This window comes from Bubalus kerabau, chromosome 11 (assembly GCF_029407905.1).
Source record: "Bubalus kerabau isolate K-KA32 ecotype Philippines breed swamp buffalo chromosome 11, PCC_UOA_SB_1v2, whole genome shotgun sequence".
In the NCBI taxonomy this organism is placed as follows: Eukaryota; Metazoa; Chordata; class Mammalia; order Artiodactyla; family Bovidae; genus Bubalus; species Bubalus kerabau.
The window spans coordinates 51780003-51797464 of NC_073634.1; the positions used below are offsets into that span (position 1 = coordinate 51780003).

The 17462-nt window shown below is 45.2% G+C and overlaps 1 protein-coding gene and 1 non-coding gene across 4 annotated transcripts in view; both read left to right on the forward strand.

Moving 5' to 3' along the window:
• ST3GAL5 (ST3 beta-galactoside alpha-2,3-sialyltransferase 5) overlaps window positions 1-17462 on the forward strand; it is a 57126-nt gene that overhangs the window by 17801 nt on the left and 21863 nt on the right. For all 3 annotated transcript variants that reach the window (XM_055540329.1, XM_055540331.1, XM_055540330.1), the window contains exons 2-3: window positions 12297-12420; window positions 15816-15930. In XM_055540329.1, coding sequence (XP_055396304.1) covers window positions 12297-12420; window positions 15816-15930 — 239 coding nt within the window. The remainder of the gene's footprint in view (window positions 1-12296; window positions 12421-15815; window positions 15931-17462) is intronic.
• TRNAE-UUC (transfer RNA glutamic acid (anticodon UUC)) lies at window positions 12099-12171 on the forward strand. Its single transcript has one exon. It is a non-coding gene; the product is annotated as a tRNA-Glu (tRNA).

The window sequence follows — 17462 nt, forward strand, 5'->3', positions numbered from 1 at the left end:
TAAGACCACACCATGTCTGTGTCTGTGCTGTGTGTCAGGCGCTACACCTCTGAACAGCCTCCTTCCCTGCCACTTTCCCCACACCATTTAGTCACATTCTTGTCATTTCCCTGGACCTTGGGTTTCTGCAAAGCAGGGTCCCAATCCTTTTATTTCTCTCTCATTTTTGTTTTTTTGGGGGGCCAGACTGCACAGAATATGGGATCTTAGTTCTCAGGTTAGAGATGGAGGCTGTGCACCCTGCAGTGGAAAGCAGAGTCTTAACCACCGGACCACCAGGGAAGTCCCTCAATCCTTCATTTCATCTCAGTCTCCCCACAGAGCACATTGGAGGCATTGATGAAATTAGAAGTCATCCTTTTTGTGTGTACACTGGTGGTTGTCATTGTTTAGTTACTCAGTCACATCCGACTCTTCGTGACCCCATGGACTGCAGCTCGCCAGGCTTCCTTTGTCCTTCACCATCTCCCAGAGCTTACTCAAACTCATATCCATTGAGTTGGTGATGCCATCCAACCATCTCATCCTCTATCAGCCCCTTCTCCTGCCTTCAATATTTCTCAGCATCTTGATATTTTCCAGTGAGTCAACTCTTCACATCAGGTGGCCAAAGTATTGGAGCTTCAACTTCAGCAGCAGTCCTTACAATGAATATTCAGCGTTGATTTCCTTTTAAGATTGACTGGTTTGATCTCCTTGCTATCCAAGGGACTCTCCAGTCTTCTCCAACACTACAGTTCGAAAGCATCAATTCTTTGGTGCTCAGCCTTCTTTATGGTCCAGCTCTCACATCCATACATGACTACTGGAAAAACTATAGGTTTGACTGTATGGAACTTTGACAGCAAAGCGATGTCCCTGCTTTTAAATATGCTGTCTAGATTTGTCATAGCTTTTCTTCCACGGAGCAAGAGTCTTTTAATTTCATGGCTGCAGTCACCATCTGAAATGATTTTGGAGCCCAAGAAAATAAAGTCTGTCACTGTTTCCATTTTTTCCCCATCTATTTGTGATGAAGTGATGGGACTGGATGCCATAATCTTCGTTTTTTGAATGTTGAGTTTTAAGTCAGCTTAGTGGGGACACTTGTATTACTTTTTTAGGTTGCTGCTACTGCTGCTAAGTCGCTTCAGTCATGTTCGACTCTGTGCGACCCCATAGATGGCAGCCCATCAGGCTCCGCAGTCCCTGGGATTCTCCAGGCAAGAACACTGGAGTGGGTTGCCATTTCCTTCTCCAATGCATGAAAATGGAAAGTGAAAGTAAAGTCGCTCAGTCGTGTCCGACTCTTAGCAACCCCATGGACTGCAGCCCACCAGGCTCCTCCATCAGGGTTAAAGCGATTCAAAATGCATTTTGTTTAGGAACTGTTGTACTCCTTTCTTAAATGCTTGAATTTCTGGACTGTTATGGGCTTGAAATTGTCACACACAGTCAGAGATTTTACTGAAGGTGTCCTTGTCTGATTTCCAGCAGCATTTTCCTCTTCTTTCCAATCCCTGGAAGGCTCTGCCCTTTGTTCTTCCTCTTGGGGATCTAATCTCTTTAGAGCAGCCTTAATTGTCCCTTTATCCAAACAGCTCCATGCCCTTATCAAGGCATCGATGGCCCTACTGCTGGCTCGGAAATATTCCTTGTCTCCACCCTCCTCACGGGCAGGATTCTCATTCCATGCAGGAAGCAGCCTGAGCAGCATGTGAAACCTTCCTGGCAGCTGGGGGTGGTCACATGATGCAGTTCTGGCTAAAGGGACAGAACTGGCAGCCTGTCAGGGATTTCCAGGGAAGTTTTTCCTCCCTTGATGGAGGTGCCTTCCCTTCCTCTCCGGTTCATCCCTCATCTCCCTCCAGCCTGAAGTTTGGAGCAGATACTGGTGGGAGCCAGGAACACCAACGGCTTTGAGAGCCCCTGCTCTAGCCCTGCTCTGTTTGGCCCTGGACTTCCCATTCTGTGAGAAGAAGACACCCCCGGGGACTTCCCTGGGGGTTCAGTGGTTAGGATTGTGGGCTTCCACTGCAGGGGCACAGGTTCGATCCCTAGTCAGGGAACTAAGATCCCATATGCCTCAAGGTGCAACTAAAAAACAAAAGAAAAAAGATACACTCTTTTAGCTGAAAGCCTTGGCTGAAACTCCAGCTCAGATCCCTCCCCAGGGCTCCAAGTATGGGGTCTATCAGCCTGATGGCCCACAGGCCCTGGGGACTCACATGTCCTTCTTGTGACGTCCCTGACACTCGAGTTCTCCTCCATCCTGCCTGCTTACCACATCTGACCTACCTCAAGCCCATCTCTTCTGCAGCTGGAAGCCCTTCCTGACCATCTGGCCACCAGCATGGCGGCCAGGGCACAAGGTCTGCTGCTGAGGCCAGCCCTGTCTCAGGTTCGCCACCTCCCTCACATCCCTGCTGCCTCCCCAGTGATGCTCGTGCACATATCATGACCCCCTACCACCACACCCGAATAAAATCTTCAAGGTTTCTTCTCGTGATCGTCCATGACCTTCTGCCATCATCCATACATTGACCCTGCAGACATCATGGCCTATCTTAGGTCAGGTTCTCTAGAAAGTGAAGCTGTTAGTTGCTCAGTCGTGTCTGACTCTTTACAACCCCATGGACTGTATAGCCCTCCAGGCTTCTCTGTACATGGGGATTCTCCAGGCAGGAATACTGGAGTGGGTTGCCATGTCTTCCTCCAAAGGGATCTTCTCCACCCAGGGATCAAACCCTGGTATCCTCTGCTGCAGGCAGATTCTTTACTGTATGAGTCATGGTTCCCTAGAAACAGAGCCTGAAATAGGAATCATGGTCTCTGCTGTCCCCCAAGGAGCTTGAATTGCTTGCTCAGAGAGATTCCAGGCCTTTCGTACTCCGTTAGTCATTGCCTGGGGACAGAGCACACATCCGTGGAGAAGCGGGTAGTTGTGTGCTGTGTCAATACTTAGAGCTGAGATGTGGCGCCAGCCCTGGGATGTTCAGCACACCCACAGTATTGCCCTTAACTCCTGCCTGTGCCCCTACCCAGGCCATACTTTCTCAGCTGCACCTAGCTCACTTGCTCCCCAAGCTCCCCAGACCTCTGCTTTGTTCCTTCTGCCCACAGGGTGGGTCTCCCCTCCTCACCCAGCTTCCCCTGCTCCTGCTATAGCTGGGTTTGTTGTCCTTGGCACCAGGGGATGTTTAATCTCTTCACACTTCAGAGCAGCCGTCTCCTCCTGGGGCAGGCTTTCTATCTTGCCTCCTGTCCTCTTTTATCAAGTATCTAAAACACAAACCCAAGCACAATTCAAGTAATTATCTTCTCTGCTTTCCTGCGGATGGGTGTGACTTGTACCAGTTGAGGTTCACAGGAGAGACGTAAATTGACTTCATCTTGTTGACTGGCTCAGGGTGTCACTCTCAGACCTGCTGAGAAAGGCTGGCTGGAAGGGTGGGTATTCTGTGGAGCCTGGGGGCACCGGGTGGGGGGGGGGGTGTGGGCATTTCCAGCTGCCTCTGGGATGTCTTGGTCTAGTTATTTATCATCTCAAGTTCCTCATATCATCATGAGGTCAGTTCAGTTCAGTCGCTCGGTTGTGTCCAACTCTTTGCAACCCCATGGACTGCAGCACGCCAGGCCTCCCTGTCCATCACAAACTCCCGGAGTTTACTCAAACTCATGACCATTGAGTCAGTGATGCTATCCAACCATCTTATCCTCTGTTGTCTCTTCTTCCCACCTTCAATCTTTCCCAGCATCAGCGTCTTTTGAAATGAGTCAGTTCTTCAAATCAGGTGGCCAAAGTATTGGAGTTTCAGCTTCAGCATCAGTCCTTCCAATGAATATTCAGGACTGATTTCCTTTAGAATGGACTGGTTGGATCTCCTTGCAGTCCAAGGGACTCTCAAGAGTCTTCTTCAACACCACAGTTCAAAAACATCAATTCTATGGCACTCAGCTTTCTTTTTAGTCTAACTCTCACATCCATGCATGACTACTGGAAAAGCCATAGCTTTAACTAGACGGACCTTTTTAGCAAAGTAATGTCTCTGCTTTTTATATGCTGTCCAGGTTGGTCATAACTTTTCTTCCAAGGAGCAAGTGTTTTTTAATTTCATGGCTGCAGTCACCATCTGCAGTGATTTTGGAGCCCCCCAAAATAAAATCTGTCACTATTTCCACTGTTTCCCCATCTATTTGCCATGAAGTGATGGGACCAGATGCCATGATCTTAGTTTTCTGAATGCTGAGCTTTAAGCCAATTTTTTGACTCTCCTCTTTCACTTTCATCAAGAGGTTTTTGAGTTCCTCTTCACTTTCTGCCATAAGGGTGGTGTCATCTGCATATCTGAGATTATTGATACTTCTCCTGGCAATCTTGATTCCCGCTTGTGCTTCATCCAGTCCAGCGTTTCTCATGATGTATTCTGGATATAAGTTAAATAAGCAGGCTGACAATATACAGCCTTGACGTACTCCTTTCCCGATTTGGAACCAGTCTGTTGTTCTATGTCCAGTTCTAACTGTTGCTTCTTGACCTGCATACCGATTTCTCAGGAGTCAGGTCAGGTGGTCTGGTATTCCCATGTCTTTAAGAATTTTCCAGTTTATTGTGATCCACACATTCAAAGGCTTTGACATAGTCAATAAAGCAGAAACAGATGTTTTTCTGGAACTCTCTTGCTTTATCAGTGATCCAAAGGATGTTGGCAATTTGATCTCTGGTTCCTCTGCCTTTTCTAAATCCAGCTTGAACATCTGAAAGTTCACAATTCACATACTGTTGAAGCCTGGCTTGAAGAATTTTGAGCATTACTTTACTAGCGTGTGAGATGAGTGCGCTTGTGCAATAGTTTGAGTATTCTTTGGCATTGACTTTCTTTGGGATTGAAATGAAAACTGACCTTTTCCAGTCCTGTGGCCATCATCACTAAACTACTAAAGTTGACTTCCATTCCTGTTTCTTTCCGTAACCAGGACCCAAATTGGTCTTGGCCTGCATCTTTTCTGTGCGGGTCTTCATGACTTCTCGATCCGTGTCTGTCCTCGTCATGTCTTTTTTCTCACCTGGATGTGCCTCAGGCTACCCTTCCCCTCAAGCACCCAGCATCCTGCCCCGCTGTCCACTGGCAGCCTGGTGAGGCTTCCTTCTGTCCTGCTGTACAGTCCTTCTCAGACACCTCCCACCTAGAAGGGCATGCTCTTTTGGCTGCCATGTTAATAGCTAAGCTGTACCTGCTCATCTTCCCAAACCAACCATGTCCTTTTTATTTACTGCTTCGTCAGCTTCGAGTTTTTGTTTTTAATAATCTTGTGTGTGTATGCGTGTTCAGTCACTCCAGTCATGTCCTACCCCTTGCGACCCCATGGGCTGTAGCTAGCCAGGCTCCTCTGTCTGTGGGATTCTCCAGGCCAGAATACTGAAGTGGGTTGCCATGCCCTTCTCCAGGAGATCTTCCCAACTCATGGGTCAAACTGGTGTCTCCTGGATGTCCTACTTGCAGGCAGATTCTTTACCACTGAGCCACCCGGAAAGCCTGCCTTTATTGTTAAAAAATAAACAAAACCCAAAAAAACCCTTCACATACAGGTCTACCCACCTATTCTGATACCTACCCTCCCTAAGCAACCCCCACGTGGAAGGGCATGAATAAAGACAGTTGGAATTCTCAGCCCCCTACTTCTCCATGTGTGACTTTCAGCAGATTAAATTTATCAGGTTAAATGCAGATAGCAGTTCAATGAAGTAGGTGTTTTAGTGATTTAGGATTTAGTGATATCTTGTGTAGGATTATTCCCCCCAATAAAATTAGTGCCCTATTCTTTTAGGGCACTAAATTGCCCTATACAGCAATTGCCTGTATAGTTTATCTAACAGTTTTTCACATACTGCTTTGCAGCATATGTTGTACTCTTATCTTGGTTGGTTAATTCTTAATTTGAAACCGTTAGTGCCAGATCTACAAGTGGACTGAAAGCCTGGACCTGGCCCTAATGTTGCTTCATCAGGGCCTTAATAAGAGTGATTTGCTCATCAGATATATAAACATTTGAGAAGCAGCTATTATATTTTTATATGTGAGTGGAAATAGGTAATTTTGAAAGCCAGGTCTTTTCTGCATAGAAGGGATTAGTGGAAGCTCTTACCCTGGCAGTCTGAATGAAAGGAGGGAGATATTCATCAGCCCTGGGATCTTAGCACTTGGAAGGAGTGGGAGGAGCTGCCCGTGAAGGAGATGGACAAGTTGGGAACCAGGAAAGTGCCACGGGGCAGATGGTGATGACCTGCCAACACACGTCCTTGGAGGAATGCCTGAAACTACCATCACCTCTGAAACCTCATAAGAAATGGAATATTTATTCAGTAAATAGGTATTAGTTGCCTATTATGTGCCTCTTACCATCCTAGGCACTGTGAACTCAGTGGTGAGCAAAGACACCTACTCTCTTGGAATCTATATTCTAGTGGGGAAGACAAGAGAGAAATGTCTATTCAAAAGAAAAAATTATGAGTAACTTGTCTCATGATAAGTGTTCTAATGGAACCTTCAATTGCATGCCATCCTCCACCAAAGAGAACATTTTTAGAAATTCATTTATGTGTCTTTGTTGCCACGCGTAGGCTTTTCTGGAGTTGCAGAGAGCAGAGGCTCCTCTCTACTTGCAGTTCATGAGCTTCTCATTGCAGTGGCTTTTCTGGTTGCACACACTCTAGGGTGCACAGGCTTCAGTAGTTGTGGCACGTGGGCTCAGTAGTTGTGGTGCACACAACTTAGTTGTCTCACAACATGTGGAATTATTAACCCACTGGATCATGGGGAAGTCCCAAACAGAACATTAAAGACAAAGGAATTGAGTGGACACAGTGCAGATGGTATAGAGATGAGCATGACTATAAACCCCTGGGTTCTCCAAAGGAGCACCTTAGCCCCACTTAGCTGTATGTCAGCTGTAAGTCTGTGAAGACAACTCAGGTAGGTTGGCCCTCCTTTTGTTGTGTGGAGGGACATGGAATCCAAATGGTCCCTTCTAAGTTGAAAGAAGATATTCCAGCCCAAGTGAAACTTCATATGGGAAATCAAATTCTCCTGGTTTGAATGCATATACCCCAGAACGTGATTACACGTATATATACATATGATTTTACAAACCAGCTTTTTTTCTTACAGTATCTTTCTGTGTCAATAAATGTAGGCACTGAATACTTTAAGCGAGAGCTTCTCAAACTAAATGTTTATATGAATCCCTTGATTCAGCAGGAGTGTGGGGTGGTGAGCAGTTCCGAGATTTCATGTGTCTAACCTCTTCTCAGCAGAGGCTGTGGTCACAGATTCTGCTTCATATATCAAGGCTTTAACAGCCACGGGGAATGTTCCATATGATTTATACCACAAGTTACCAACAAATTACCTGTTGCTAGGCCATGAAATTATAAGACGCTTACTCCTTGGAAGGAAAGTTATGACCAACCTAGATAGCATATTCAAAAGTAGAGACATTACTTTGCCAACAAAGGTCCGTCTAGTCAAGGCTGTGGTTTTTCCAGTGCTCATGTATGGATGCGAGAGCTGGACTGTGAAGAAAGCTGAGCGCCGAAGAATTGATGCTTTTGAACTGTGGTGTTGGAGAAGACTCCTGAGAGTCCCTTGGACTGCAAGGAGATCCAACCAGTCCATTCTGAAAGAGATCAGCCCTGGGATTTCTTTGGAAGGAATGATGCTAAAGCTGAAACTCCAGTACTTTGGCCACCTCATGCGAAGAATGACTCATTGGAAAAGACCCTGATGCTGGGAGGGATTGGGGGCAGGAGGAGAAGGGGACGACAGAGGATGAGATGGCTGGATGGCATCACTGACTCGATGGACGTGAGTCTTAGTGAACTCCGGGAGTTGGTGATGGACAGGGAGGTCTGGTGTGCTGCGATTCATGGGGTTGCAAAGAGTCGGACACGACTGAGCGACTGAACTGAACTGAACTGAGGCATGTTAGAAGGGCTTCCCAGGTGGTGCTAGTGGTAAAGAACCTGTTTGCCATTGCAGGAGACCTAAAAGACACAGGTTTGATCCCTGGGTTGGGAAGATCCCCTGGAGAAGGAAATGGCAACCCACTTCAGTATTCGTGCCTGAAGAATCCCATGGACAGAGGAGACTGGTGGGCTACAGTCCATGGGGTCACAAAGAGTTGGACACTACTGAAGTGACTTGGATGCATGCATGCAGGCATGTTAGATAGTTCAGTAGAATTTACATTTTACTCTTTGCTCTTATAATTCCTGTTCACATTCAGTTTTAGTTTGAATCTTAAATATCATTGGGAAAGTACATTTTGGTGGTGGGGAATTTATCATGTTTGATGACAGACTATAGGCATATAACACACATTCATTCCATGTGGGATGTTTCTTTCTTTCTTTCTTGGCTGTGCTGGATCTTTGTTGTGGCATGCAGGTTTTTCAAATTTCAGCATGCAGGTTTTCTAGTTGTGGCACATGGGCCTAGTTGCTCCACGTCATGTGGGATATCACTTCCCAAACCAAGGATCAAACCCGCATCCCCTGTGATGGAAGCCAGATTCTTGACCACTGGACCTCCAGGGATATCCCTGGGATGTTTCTTAAGGTCCTGTTCTGTGCCAGGTCCTACCCCTGCCCAACCCCTGCAGCTCAGTCATCCAGGCAAAAGGGTACAGGAGACCTAAAATGTACACAGGAAATTTCAGTTCATAATGGTAAACAGAGATAGGGGAGTGCCCAGGGGTGATTATGGTGTTTAAAATGAGCTTCACAGAGAAGGAGAGGGTTTAAGGATGACGGAGCTTCCCTGGTGGCTCAGACAATAAAGAATCTGCCTGCAATGTGGAAGATCCAGGTTCGATCCCTGATTCGGGAAGATCCGCTGGAGAAGGGAATGGCAACCCACTCCAGTATTCTTGCCTGGAGAATCCCATGACAGAAGTGCCTGGTGGGCAGCAGTCCACGGGGTTGCAGAGTCGGACATGACTGAGTGAGTAGCACTTCCACTTTTGCAAGGAGAAAATGGTGCAGAGAATGGGGACCGGGACCCTGGAGTCCTGTGCCTTGCATGGGGGAGTTGATGATTGCAGAGGTGGGAATGGAGGTGTGATTCCAAGGCACCCAATGTGGTCTGCAGACTGAGTGAAGGAACAGCTGGGCCGTCACGGTGGGGAGGGAGACCCATGAAGGAGGCTGGGCATTTGGCTCAGAGGATAAAGTGTCTGCCTGCAATGCAGGAGACCTGGATTCGAACCCTGGGTTGGGAAGATCCCCTGGAGAAGGAAATGGCAACCCACTCCAGTATTCTTGCCTGGAGAATCCCATGGACAGAGGAGCCTACAGTCCACGGGGTCGCAAAGAGTCGGACACGACTGAGCGACTTCACTTTCACTTTCGGGAGAGAGAGCCTGACCAGAAACTGACAGGGCAAGCACAGAAGGGGCTTCCAGAAGATGCTGCCTGTCCAGAGACCCCAGGAAGGAACATGGACAGGATTTAAGAAAGGCCTCTGATGGGGCTGGATTGGAAAGCTGTGGCCAGAAACCAGCGTGCCTAAAGGATGCAGGTTACCTAAACCCTCAACCATTGGGGTGGAAGCCTGGAAGGCAAGGGCAGGGGCCAGCGACCAGGGGGCCACTGTCACCCTGTGCCGAAGCTTGTACTTGTCACAGAACTAGAGGTGCCATCCCCTCTGTTGGGTAGAAACCTAGGATGCTGGCGGCCCCAGCTGCTGCTGGAGTTACCTGTGGGCAACTCCATCTCCTCTGCTCCTATGTCATGGAGTCAGGGAAAAGAAAGGCTGCCGCCCCTGTCCTTGCCTTCCAGGCTTCCACCTAGATGGTCCACAGTCACAACTCAGCAGGAAGCCGGGTGGCACATTGGAGAGTCTGGGAATGCAGTTTGCAGGTTTCAGTCTCAGTGGCAGAGAGGATGAGAAAGAGGAGGGGGAGAGTAGAGGCCAGAGCCCACAGCCCTATCCAGGGTGCCAGCCATAGGCAAGGGCAGAATCCAGATTCTAACAGCACCTGCTTAGTCTGCTTTGTTCTCGGGAGGTCCACTCAGGGGTGAAGTGTCATTCTGGTTATAAAAACACAGGCATCATAGAAACTTCCACTTTATAAATGTCTTGATCATAAGCAGCCCCTTGGGACCCTCTGCTTGGCTGACTGTGTGTCCAAGTAACCACAGAGTTACGGTGGTTGAAAACCTTTCAGGGTCTCAGTTGATCTCATTTCTCCTTTAAAAGGAATTCAATAGATTCTTCAGCAGAAGTTTGCTCATGAAGCCCTTGGCTGTTTTTTTTTTTTTTAATATTCAAATGGAGTGAAGCAGGTCTATGAAAATTCTTACATTCTAGTGCTGCACGGTTAGAATTGGGGAGAGTGTTAATGGTAGCAAAACATCAAATACTTGAATGTCAGTTTGAGAAAAGTTTTTTTCAAAGAAAATGTCACACCACTAATGGGGGAAATGAATAATGAGATGTTACTTCTTCCTGCTACAAGACTAAGTGTAGTAAAGATATGATTTCCTAAATTAATATATAAACGTACCATTATGCTATAGGTGCCTGTACTAGCTGAGATTTAAGCAACAGTTGCTTAAATAAGACAGAAGTTTATTTCTGTCATGCAAGAGTCCAGAGACAGGTGGTCCAAGGTGGATTGGTGGCTCTGTCCATAGGGGTGGCCCAAAGACCCAGGTCTCTTCTCTCTCGTTGCTCCTCCATCTCTTGGGTGATGGGCTGTGTGGGCCAGAGTGGCTCATCAGGTGTCAGTATTTCAGCCATCAGGAAGAGGGATAAAGGAGAGAGGGGAGTATGCCAAGAGATGCACCCTCAAGTTGTACAAGTCACTTCTGCTTGTTTCCCACTGACTAGAACTTAGCCATGAGACTGTACTTAGCCCCTAGGGAGGCTGGGAAATGTAGTCTTTATTCTGGGAGGCCATGTGCCCAGCTAAAAATCCAGAGTTCTGTTCAACTGAGAGGAAGGGGGTAACTAATATGGGGGGAGATGTTTTGATGTCTACTACAATACCCATTAGAGTATTACTTAAAAATTGAGAATCTGAGACTACAATTAATTCAAAAGATTAAGTAGGCAGTGTGCCTGAGAACATACATATTTTTTAAAGAAAAACTTCTTTTAAAATTAGCATGTTTTCTTTTTCCCTTAGTGTAACCCTCTTCCTCTGTGTACATTCCTTTTCTTTTTTATGTACACTTTCTTTTTAAATTTTTATGGTAGAAAATTTCAAATATCATTGAGAATTGTATAGTGAGCCCTGTGTACCCATTGCCTAGATTCAATAGCAATTTAAGGTTCATCTTGTTTCAGCTATTCCCACACACACTTATCCCCTTCCTGTTTTTTGAAGCGGTTTTCATGTCTCCTGTTTTGTCTGTAAATAGTTTCATATGTATCTCTAAAAGGTAAAGGCTCAAAAAAAAAAAAAAATTAGACCTAATTTTGGGATAGTTGTAGAGTCACATGCAGTTGTAAGATATAACTCAGATTACTCCTTTCTCCCCCAATGGTGTGTGTCTGTGTGTGCTCAGTCGTGTCCAGCTCTTTTTGACCCTATGGACGGTAGCCCTCCAGGCTCCTCTGTCCATGGGATTTCCCAAGCAAGAATGGATTGGAGTGTGTTGCCACTTGCTACTCCTGGAGATCTTCCCAATCCAGGAATCAGACCCAAGTCTCCTGCATCCCCTGCATTGGCAGGTGTATTCTTTACCAGAGAGCCACCTGGGAAGCCCTTCCCCCTAACGGCAGCAAAACTGTAGACTATCGAAGCTGGGATATTGGCAGGCATATAGTCAGGAAACAGAATATTTCCATCCCCACATGGACCCCTTATGTTGCCTTCCCACAGCCACTTCCATCTTTCCTTCCCTTACTCCTGACCACTGCTAATCCGTTTACATTTCTGTAATTTTGTCATTTCAAGAACATTATGTAAATCGAATCCTATAGTGCGTAACCTTTTAGTGTTGGCTCAGCTCGAGATTCGCCCATTTACTGTGTCTATCAATCCGTCACTCCTCTTTCTGGCTGAATAGTATTACATGGTACAGCTGTACAACATCAAGGCTCCTTAGGGAATTCCTGGTGGTCCGGTGGTTAGGACTCTGTGCTTTCACTGCTGAGGCCCCAGGTTCAATCCCTGGTCAGGGAACTAAAATTCTGCAAGTCACACAATGTGCCTCCCAACCCCACCCCTGCGAAACAAGTTTCTTTAAAAGCATCATCTACCAAACTTACTTGCCTCTTCCCCTCCTCCTCCCTCTCCTCTCTTCACAGCAATGCCAAGTGACCACAGCCGTGTGAAGCTGAGAAGGGATTGCTCACGGCCCTCCCTGCAATGGTACACCAGAGCTCAGAACAAGATGCGAAGACCCAACTTGTTGCTAAAAGACATCCTCAAGTAAGACTGGGGCCTCGGGCTACAAGATGCCTCTGATTTGGGCAGAACTGGGAGAAAAATTCAGTGAGAGCCCCTTGGCCACACTTGGTCACAGTCGTTTAAAGGCATGTCTCAGTCAGGGTTCAGAGCACATGTGCCCCAGGTGCCTGCATCAGGTCATCCTTGGTGGCAGTGCAGTGCTGGCCTAGGGGGTCGCCAGGCCCTGCAACTTCCAGGTCACAGCCCTTCCCACTGCTGTCCAACAAAAGAGGGCTTCCCCTTCACCATTTCCAGTGAGTCTAAAAATGCGGTTAATTAAAATTCCCTACAGACATTTGAATAACATTTAACATTAAACACTAAAAAGCATGAGAAGTATTCCAGCCAGGTTACCCTTCCATCCTAATAAGAGATGTGAGCGTGAGCATGCGCGTTCAGTCGTGTGTCTGACTCTTTGCAAACCCATGGACTGTAGCCCTTCAGGCTCCTCTGTCCTTGGGATTTTCCTGGCAAGAGTACTGGAGTGGGTTGCCATTCCCTTTTCCAGGGGATCTTCCCAACCCAGGAATTGAACCCAGGGCTCCTGCCTGCAGGAAGATTCTTTACCATTGAGGCACCTGGGAAGTCATTAATAAGAGAAAGAATTGTTAAAGGGGGGATCTTGTTGGTTTTATTTGGTACCAGCGAAACCAGGTGGTAAATTACCCTTTTTTTTTCATGTCTCTGGGTAGAAATCCAACCCTGAATCTAGTCTCTCACCTCATTTTACTAATTTGGGAAGGAGATGGGTAGAAAAGAAAGTGTATATTAATAAACATCTCCTTTTATCATCAGTTCAGTTCAGTTGCTCAGTCGTGTCCGACTCTTTGTGACCCCATGAATCGCAGCACGCCAGGCCTCCCTGTCCATCACCAACTCCCGGAGTTCACTCAGATTCACGTCCATCGAGTCAGTGATGCCATCCAGCCATCTCATCCTCTGTCGTCCCCTTCTCCTCCTGCCCCCAATCCCTCCCAGCATCAGAGTCTTTTCCAGTGAGTCAACTCTTCGCATGAGGTGGCCAAAGTACTGGAGTTTCAGCTCCAGCATCATTCCTTCCAAAGAAATCCCAGGGCTAATCTCCTTCAGAATGGACTGGTTGGATCTCCTTGCAGTCCAAGGGACTCTCAAGAGTCTTCTCCAACACCACAGTTCAAAAGCATCAATTCTTTGGCGCTCAGCTTTCTTCACAGTCCAACTCTCACATCCATACATGACCACAGGAAAAACCATAGCCTTGACTAGATGGACCTTTGTTGGCAAAGTAATGTCTCTGCTTTTGAATATGCTGTCTAGGTTGGTCATAACTTTCCTTCCAAGGAGTAAGCGTCTTTTAATTTCATGGCTGCAGTCACCATAATTATCAAGGCTTCCACATGCCTGGCCCTGTGCTGGGTACTGGCCAAGTGGGAGATAGACCTAGGACCAGAACTCCATACAATGTGGATGGGACAGACTCACAGCCAGGAATTACAGTGCAGCAAAATCAGTGCTGTAGACACTGAACCTGCTATTAACCTTTTCTTCCTTCCTTTTTTTTTTTTTTTTTTGTCCATGCTGCATGACTTATGGGATCTTAGTTCCCCTGATCCCCTGCATTGGAAGCTTCAAGTCCTAACCACTGGACTGCCAGGAAATTCCCCCCTTTTTGTCTTTTCTAATCAAAATAAGGGAATTATTAATGCACTCAATATAATATCTTTACTGAGGGCTGAAGAAAGGAATAGGTAATAACTGCCTTCACAAGATTCAAAACAGATTTGAGTCTCTGCTGCCCACACTTCCTCTTTCCACTTAAAGATGACTAGTATTACCAGTCTTGTGTATGTAACAGATACTCTGTGTGTATTTCCCACCCCACACCTTCAGTTTTTTACACAAATGGTTGCATCCCACTCACTTCTGTATTTGATCCCACAGAAGAATTAAGATACTTGTTCAGGTTTCATGGTGGGTTCTGTTGAAATGAGAATCAAGAAGTCTTTTTTAAAATTTGTTTTTAAATTGGAGGAAAATTGCTTTACAATGTCGTGTTGGTTTCTGCCATACAATAGTGTAAATCAGCCATAATTATACGTATGTCACCTCCCACTTCCTAGTGATACTTTCTTGCATCATAATCCTCAGATACTAGGAAATATTTCGCACTATTGTGTACAGTATACTATGCTAGATGCTGTATTTTTTAAACTGTCCCTTTCTTTAAAAAATAGATTATTTTCCCCTTAAGGTTATTCCTTCACTTTGTTTTTTCAATAACACAAATTATTTAAAGGAGTGTTTCTTAAACTTGATTTAAATTTTTTTAACCTTTACTTTGTCAGTAACCCTTGGGGAGCTTAGTAAAACGAGATTTCTTAGGACTTCCCTGGCAGTCCAGCAGTTAGGACTCGTCATTTCACGGCCTGGCCCCAAGTTCAGTCCCTGGCTGGGGAACTAAAATCTCATAAGCCTCATGGCCTGGCCAAAAAGAATGAGATTTCTAGAACCAGGACTAAACTCAGTTCTTTTCTCCCAGTGTGTGTGTGTGTGTGTGTGTCTGTGTGTGTGTGTGTGTGTGTGTGTGTGTGTGTTTTAAACTGTGGAATAGTTTTAATTTATCAGTCTTTTAAAAAAAATTTATCAGAGTTTTAAAAATTGTTTTCACAGGTGGTCTTCAAGGTGACTGGTGGTACTGCCTTAGTTCATTCTGTCTCATTTCTGGGTATAATTTTTAGAAGAATAATAAGTAGATTATTTATTTTGTTTTCTTTTTTTATGGAAGAGCTCACAGTATTTTCTCCCAGTTTTTTTTTATTATGGCAAAATATCTTAGATTTACGGTCCTAACCATTTCTAAGTGTACAGTTTCATCGGCATTAAATACATTCACACTGTTACACAACATCACACTAGCCACCTCCAGAACTCTTGATCCTTTGTACCCATTAAACACTACCCCCTCCTCCGCTTCCTCTAGCCCCTGGCAACCAACATTTTAGGTTCTGTTTCTGTAATTTTGACTAGGTGCATCTCATGTAAGTGGAATCTTACAGAATTTGAAGGGCTATTTTAAAGTAGCAAACAAAGCTGAGATTCTGTAGCTCAAAATTTATTATTTTCTTTGAAGTCCAATAATCTTTATTGTGATTCATATTTTACTGTGCTGCCTTTGCAGAAGAAAATTTTTTACTTGTTTATAACAAAGACAGTCATAAGTGACTCATTTATCTTGTTAGGAAAATAAGAAATGCTACCCTACGAGGTCGTCTTAAAGGCAGTACTTTCTTGCCACGTGTCAGACAAACTCAATTTGGATTAGGTTTTCAGTTATTTCACATGTTCTCTCTTGATTATTCCATGACAGCATCATTGTGCCTCATTAATCTTTTTCCTAGGTGTACACTGCTTGTATTTGGAGTGTGGATCCTTTTTTATATCCTCAAGCTAAATCATACTACTGAAGAATGTGACATGAAAAGAATGCCTTACATGGATCCCGATCGCATAAAGGTTAGCTATTCTATCAGTGTGGTTTAAATTAGAATATTTCCAAGTGTATACTGAAATAGTAATATCGTCTCTAAAGTGTTATAAGTAAATGTTCATGAAAGTTATAAGCAGAAGGGAAATCATTTAACCTTTGTACTTCAAAGCATCCACCTTACCCTCTTCATTCACTGAAGTCATGGGGTGAGGTTTTGAGCACCAGGGATGGGTTTTGTGGAAGACAGTTTTTCCATGGCCTGGGGTGGGAATGGGGATAGTTTTGGGATGATTCAAGCATATTACATTTATAATATCACTGCTGATCTGACAGAGGTGGAGCTCAAGCAGTAAGGCAAGCAGTGGGAAGCGTCTGTAAATAGAAATGAAGCTTTGTTTGCTTGCCAGCTGCTCACCTCCGGCAGTGTGGCCCAGCTCTAACAGATCATGGACTGGTATTGGCCTATGGCCTGGGGGTTCGTGAAGTGAATATGCTGTGATCCTATCAACATAAATGTTCTTAAAGCAGATCAGAAAGAAATTCTTTTCCTATTGTTTGTCATTTCTGTGTTTAATTTTTTTGTTTTAATGATTTCACATTGTATTTCAGGATTTTTCCTTCAATGTGTATTTATTTTTTTAATCAATTGTCATATTAAATGGTAATTCCACTGATTGAGTTGCAAATTATCTGATAATGTTCAGCCCTGGACAAAAGATGAGATGATTTTAAGTAAAGTAGCATGGTATTAATGATGACTGACACATATGGGTGCTTTACATATATTATCTTTATAAATTAAATTATATTTAATTGTCATGCAGTGTTCTTTGCATCTTACAGATGAAGTCTAAGGTTACCTGAGTACTCAAGTCAGGGCTTGGACCCAGCAGTGTGGTTTCAGAGTGCAGGCTCCTGATGACTCTGCTCCTTGCCTGGGTCGAGTGTCCACAAAGAAGAAGCCAGAAGTTATAGGTAGTGTGATGCAGAGAGCAGAGAGCTTCAACTTGACCTGGTTTCAAATCTAAATGCCACTCAATTACAGTAGACCTTGGGCAAGTGACTTAATTGTTTGGTGTGCGTGCCTGCTAAGTTGCTTCAGTCATGTCCGACTCTTTGTGACCCCTTGGACCGTTGCAGCCCGCCAGGCTTCTCTGTCCATGGGATTCTCCAGGCAAGAATATGGGAATCGGCTGTCATGCCCTCCTCCAGGGGATCTTCCCAACCCAGAGATTGAACCCCGGAGTCCCCATTTTCTCAGCTGTGGGGCACCGATAACATCATCTGTGAAATGGAGTAATCCGAGTCCAGTAAGATAACAGACACAGAGCCCCTTTTCTAGTTCTGGTTTTTACTCATGTGTTTCTAATCTGTATATGCTTGGAAATGCCTCATGTTTTTTTGTGGGACAAACAGGTATAAACATATACGTGAAAAGAGCGTGGTTAATAAATGCACACATGGCTTGTGGAGAACCCTTGTGTCTCAGGAGTCTTGCTGATCACGGGACCTTTCTTTCCTGCTGTTTCTGTCCTCAGACGTTTGCCGACTCCATTCA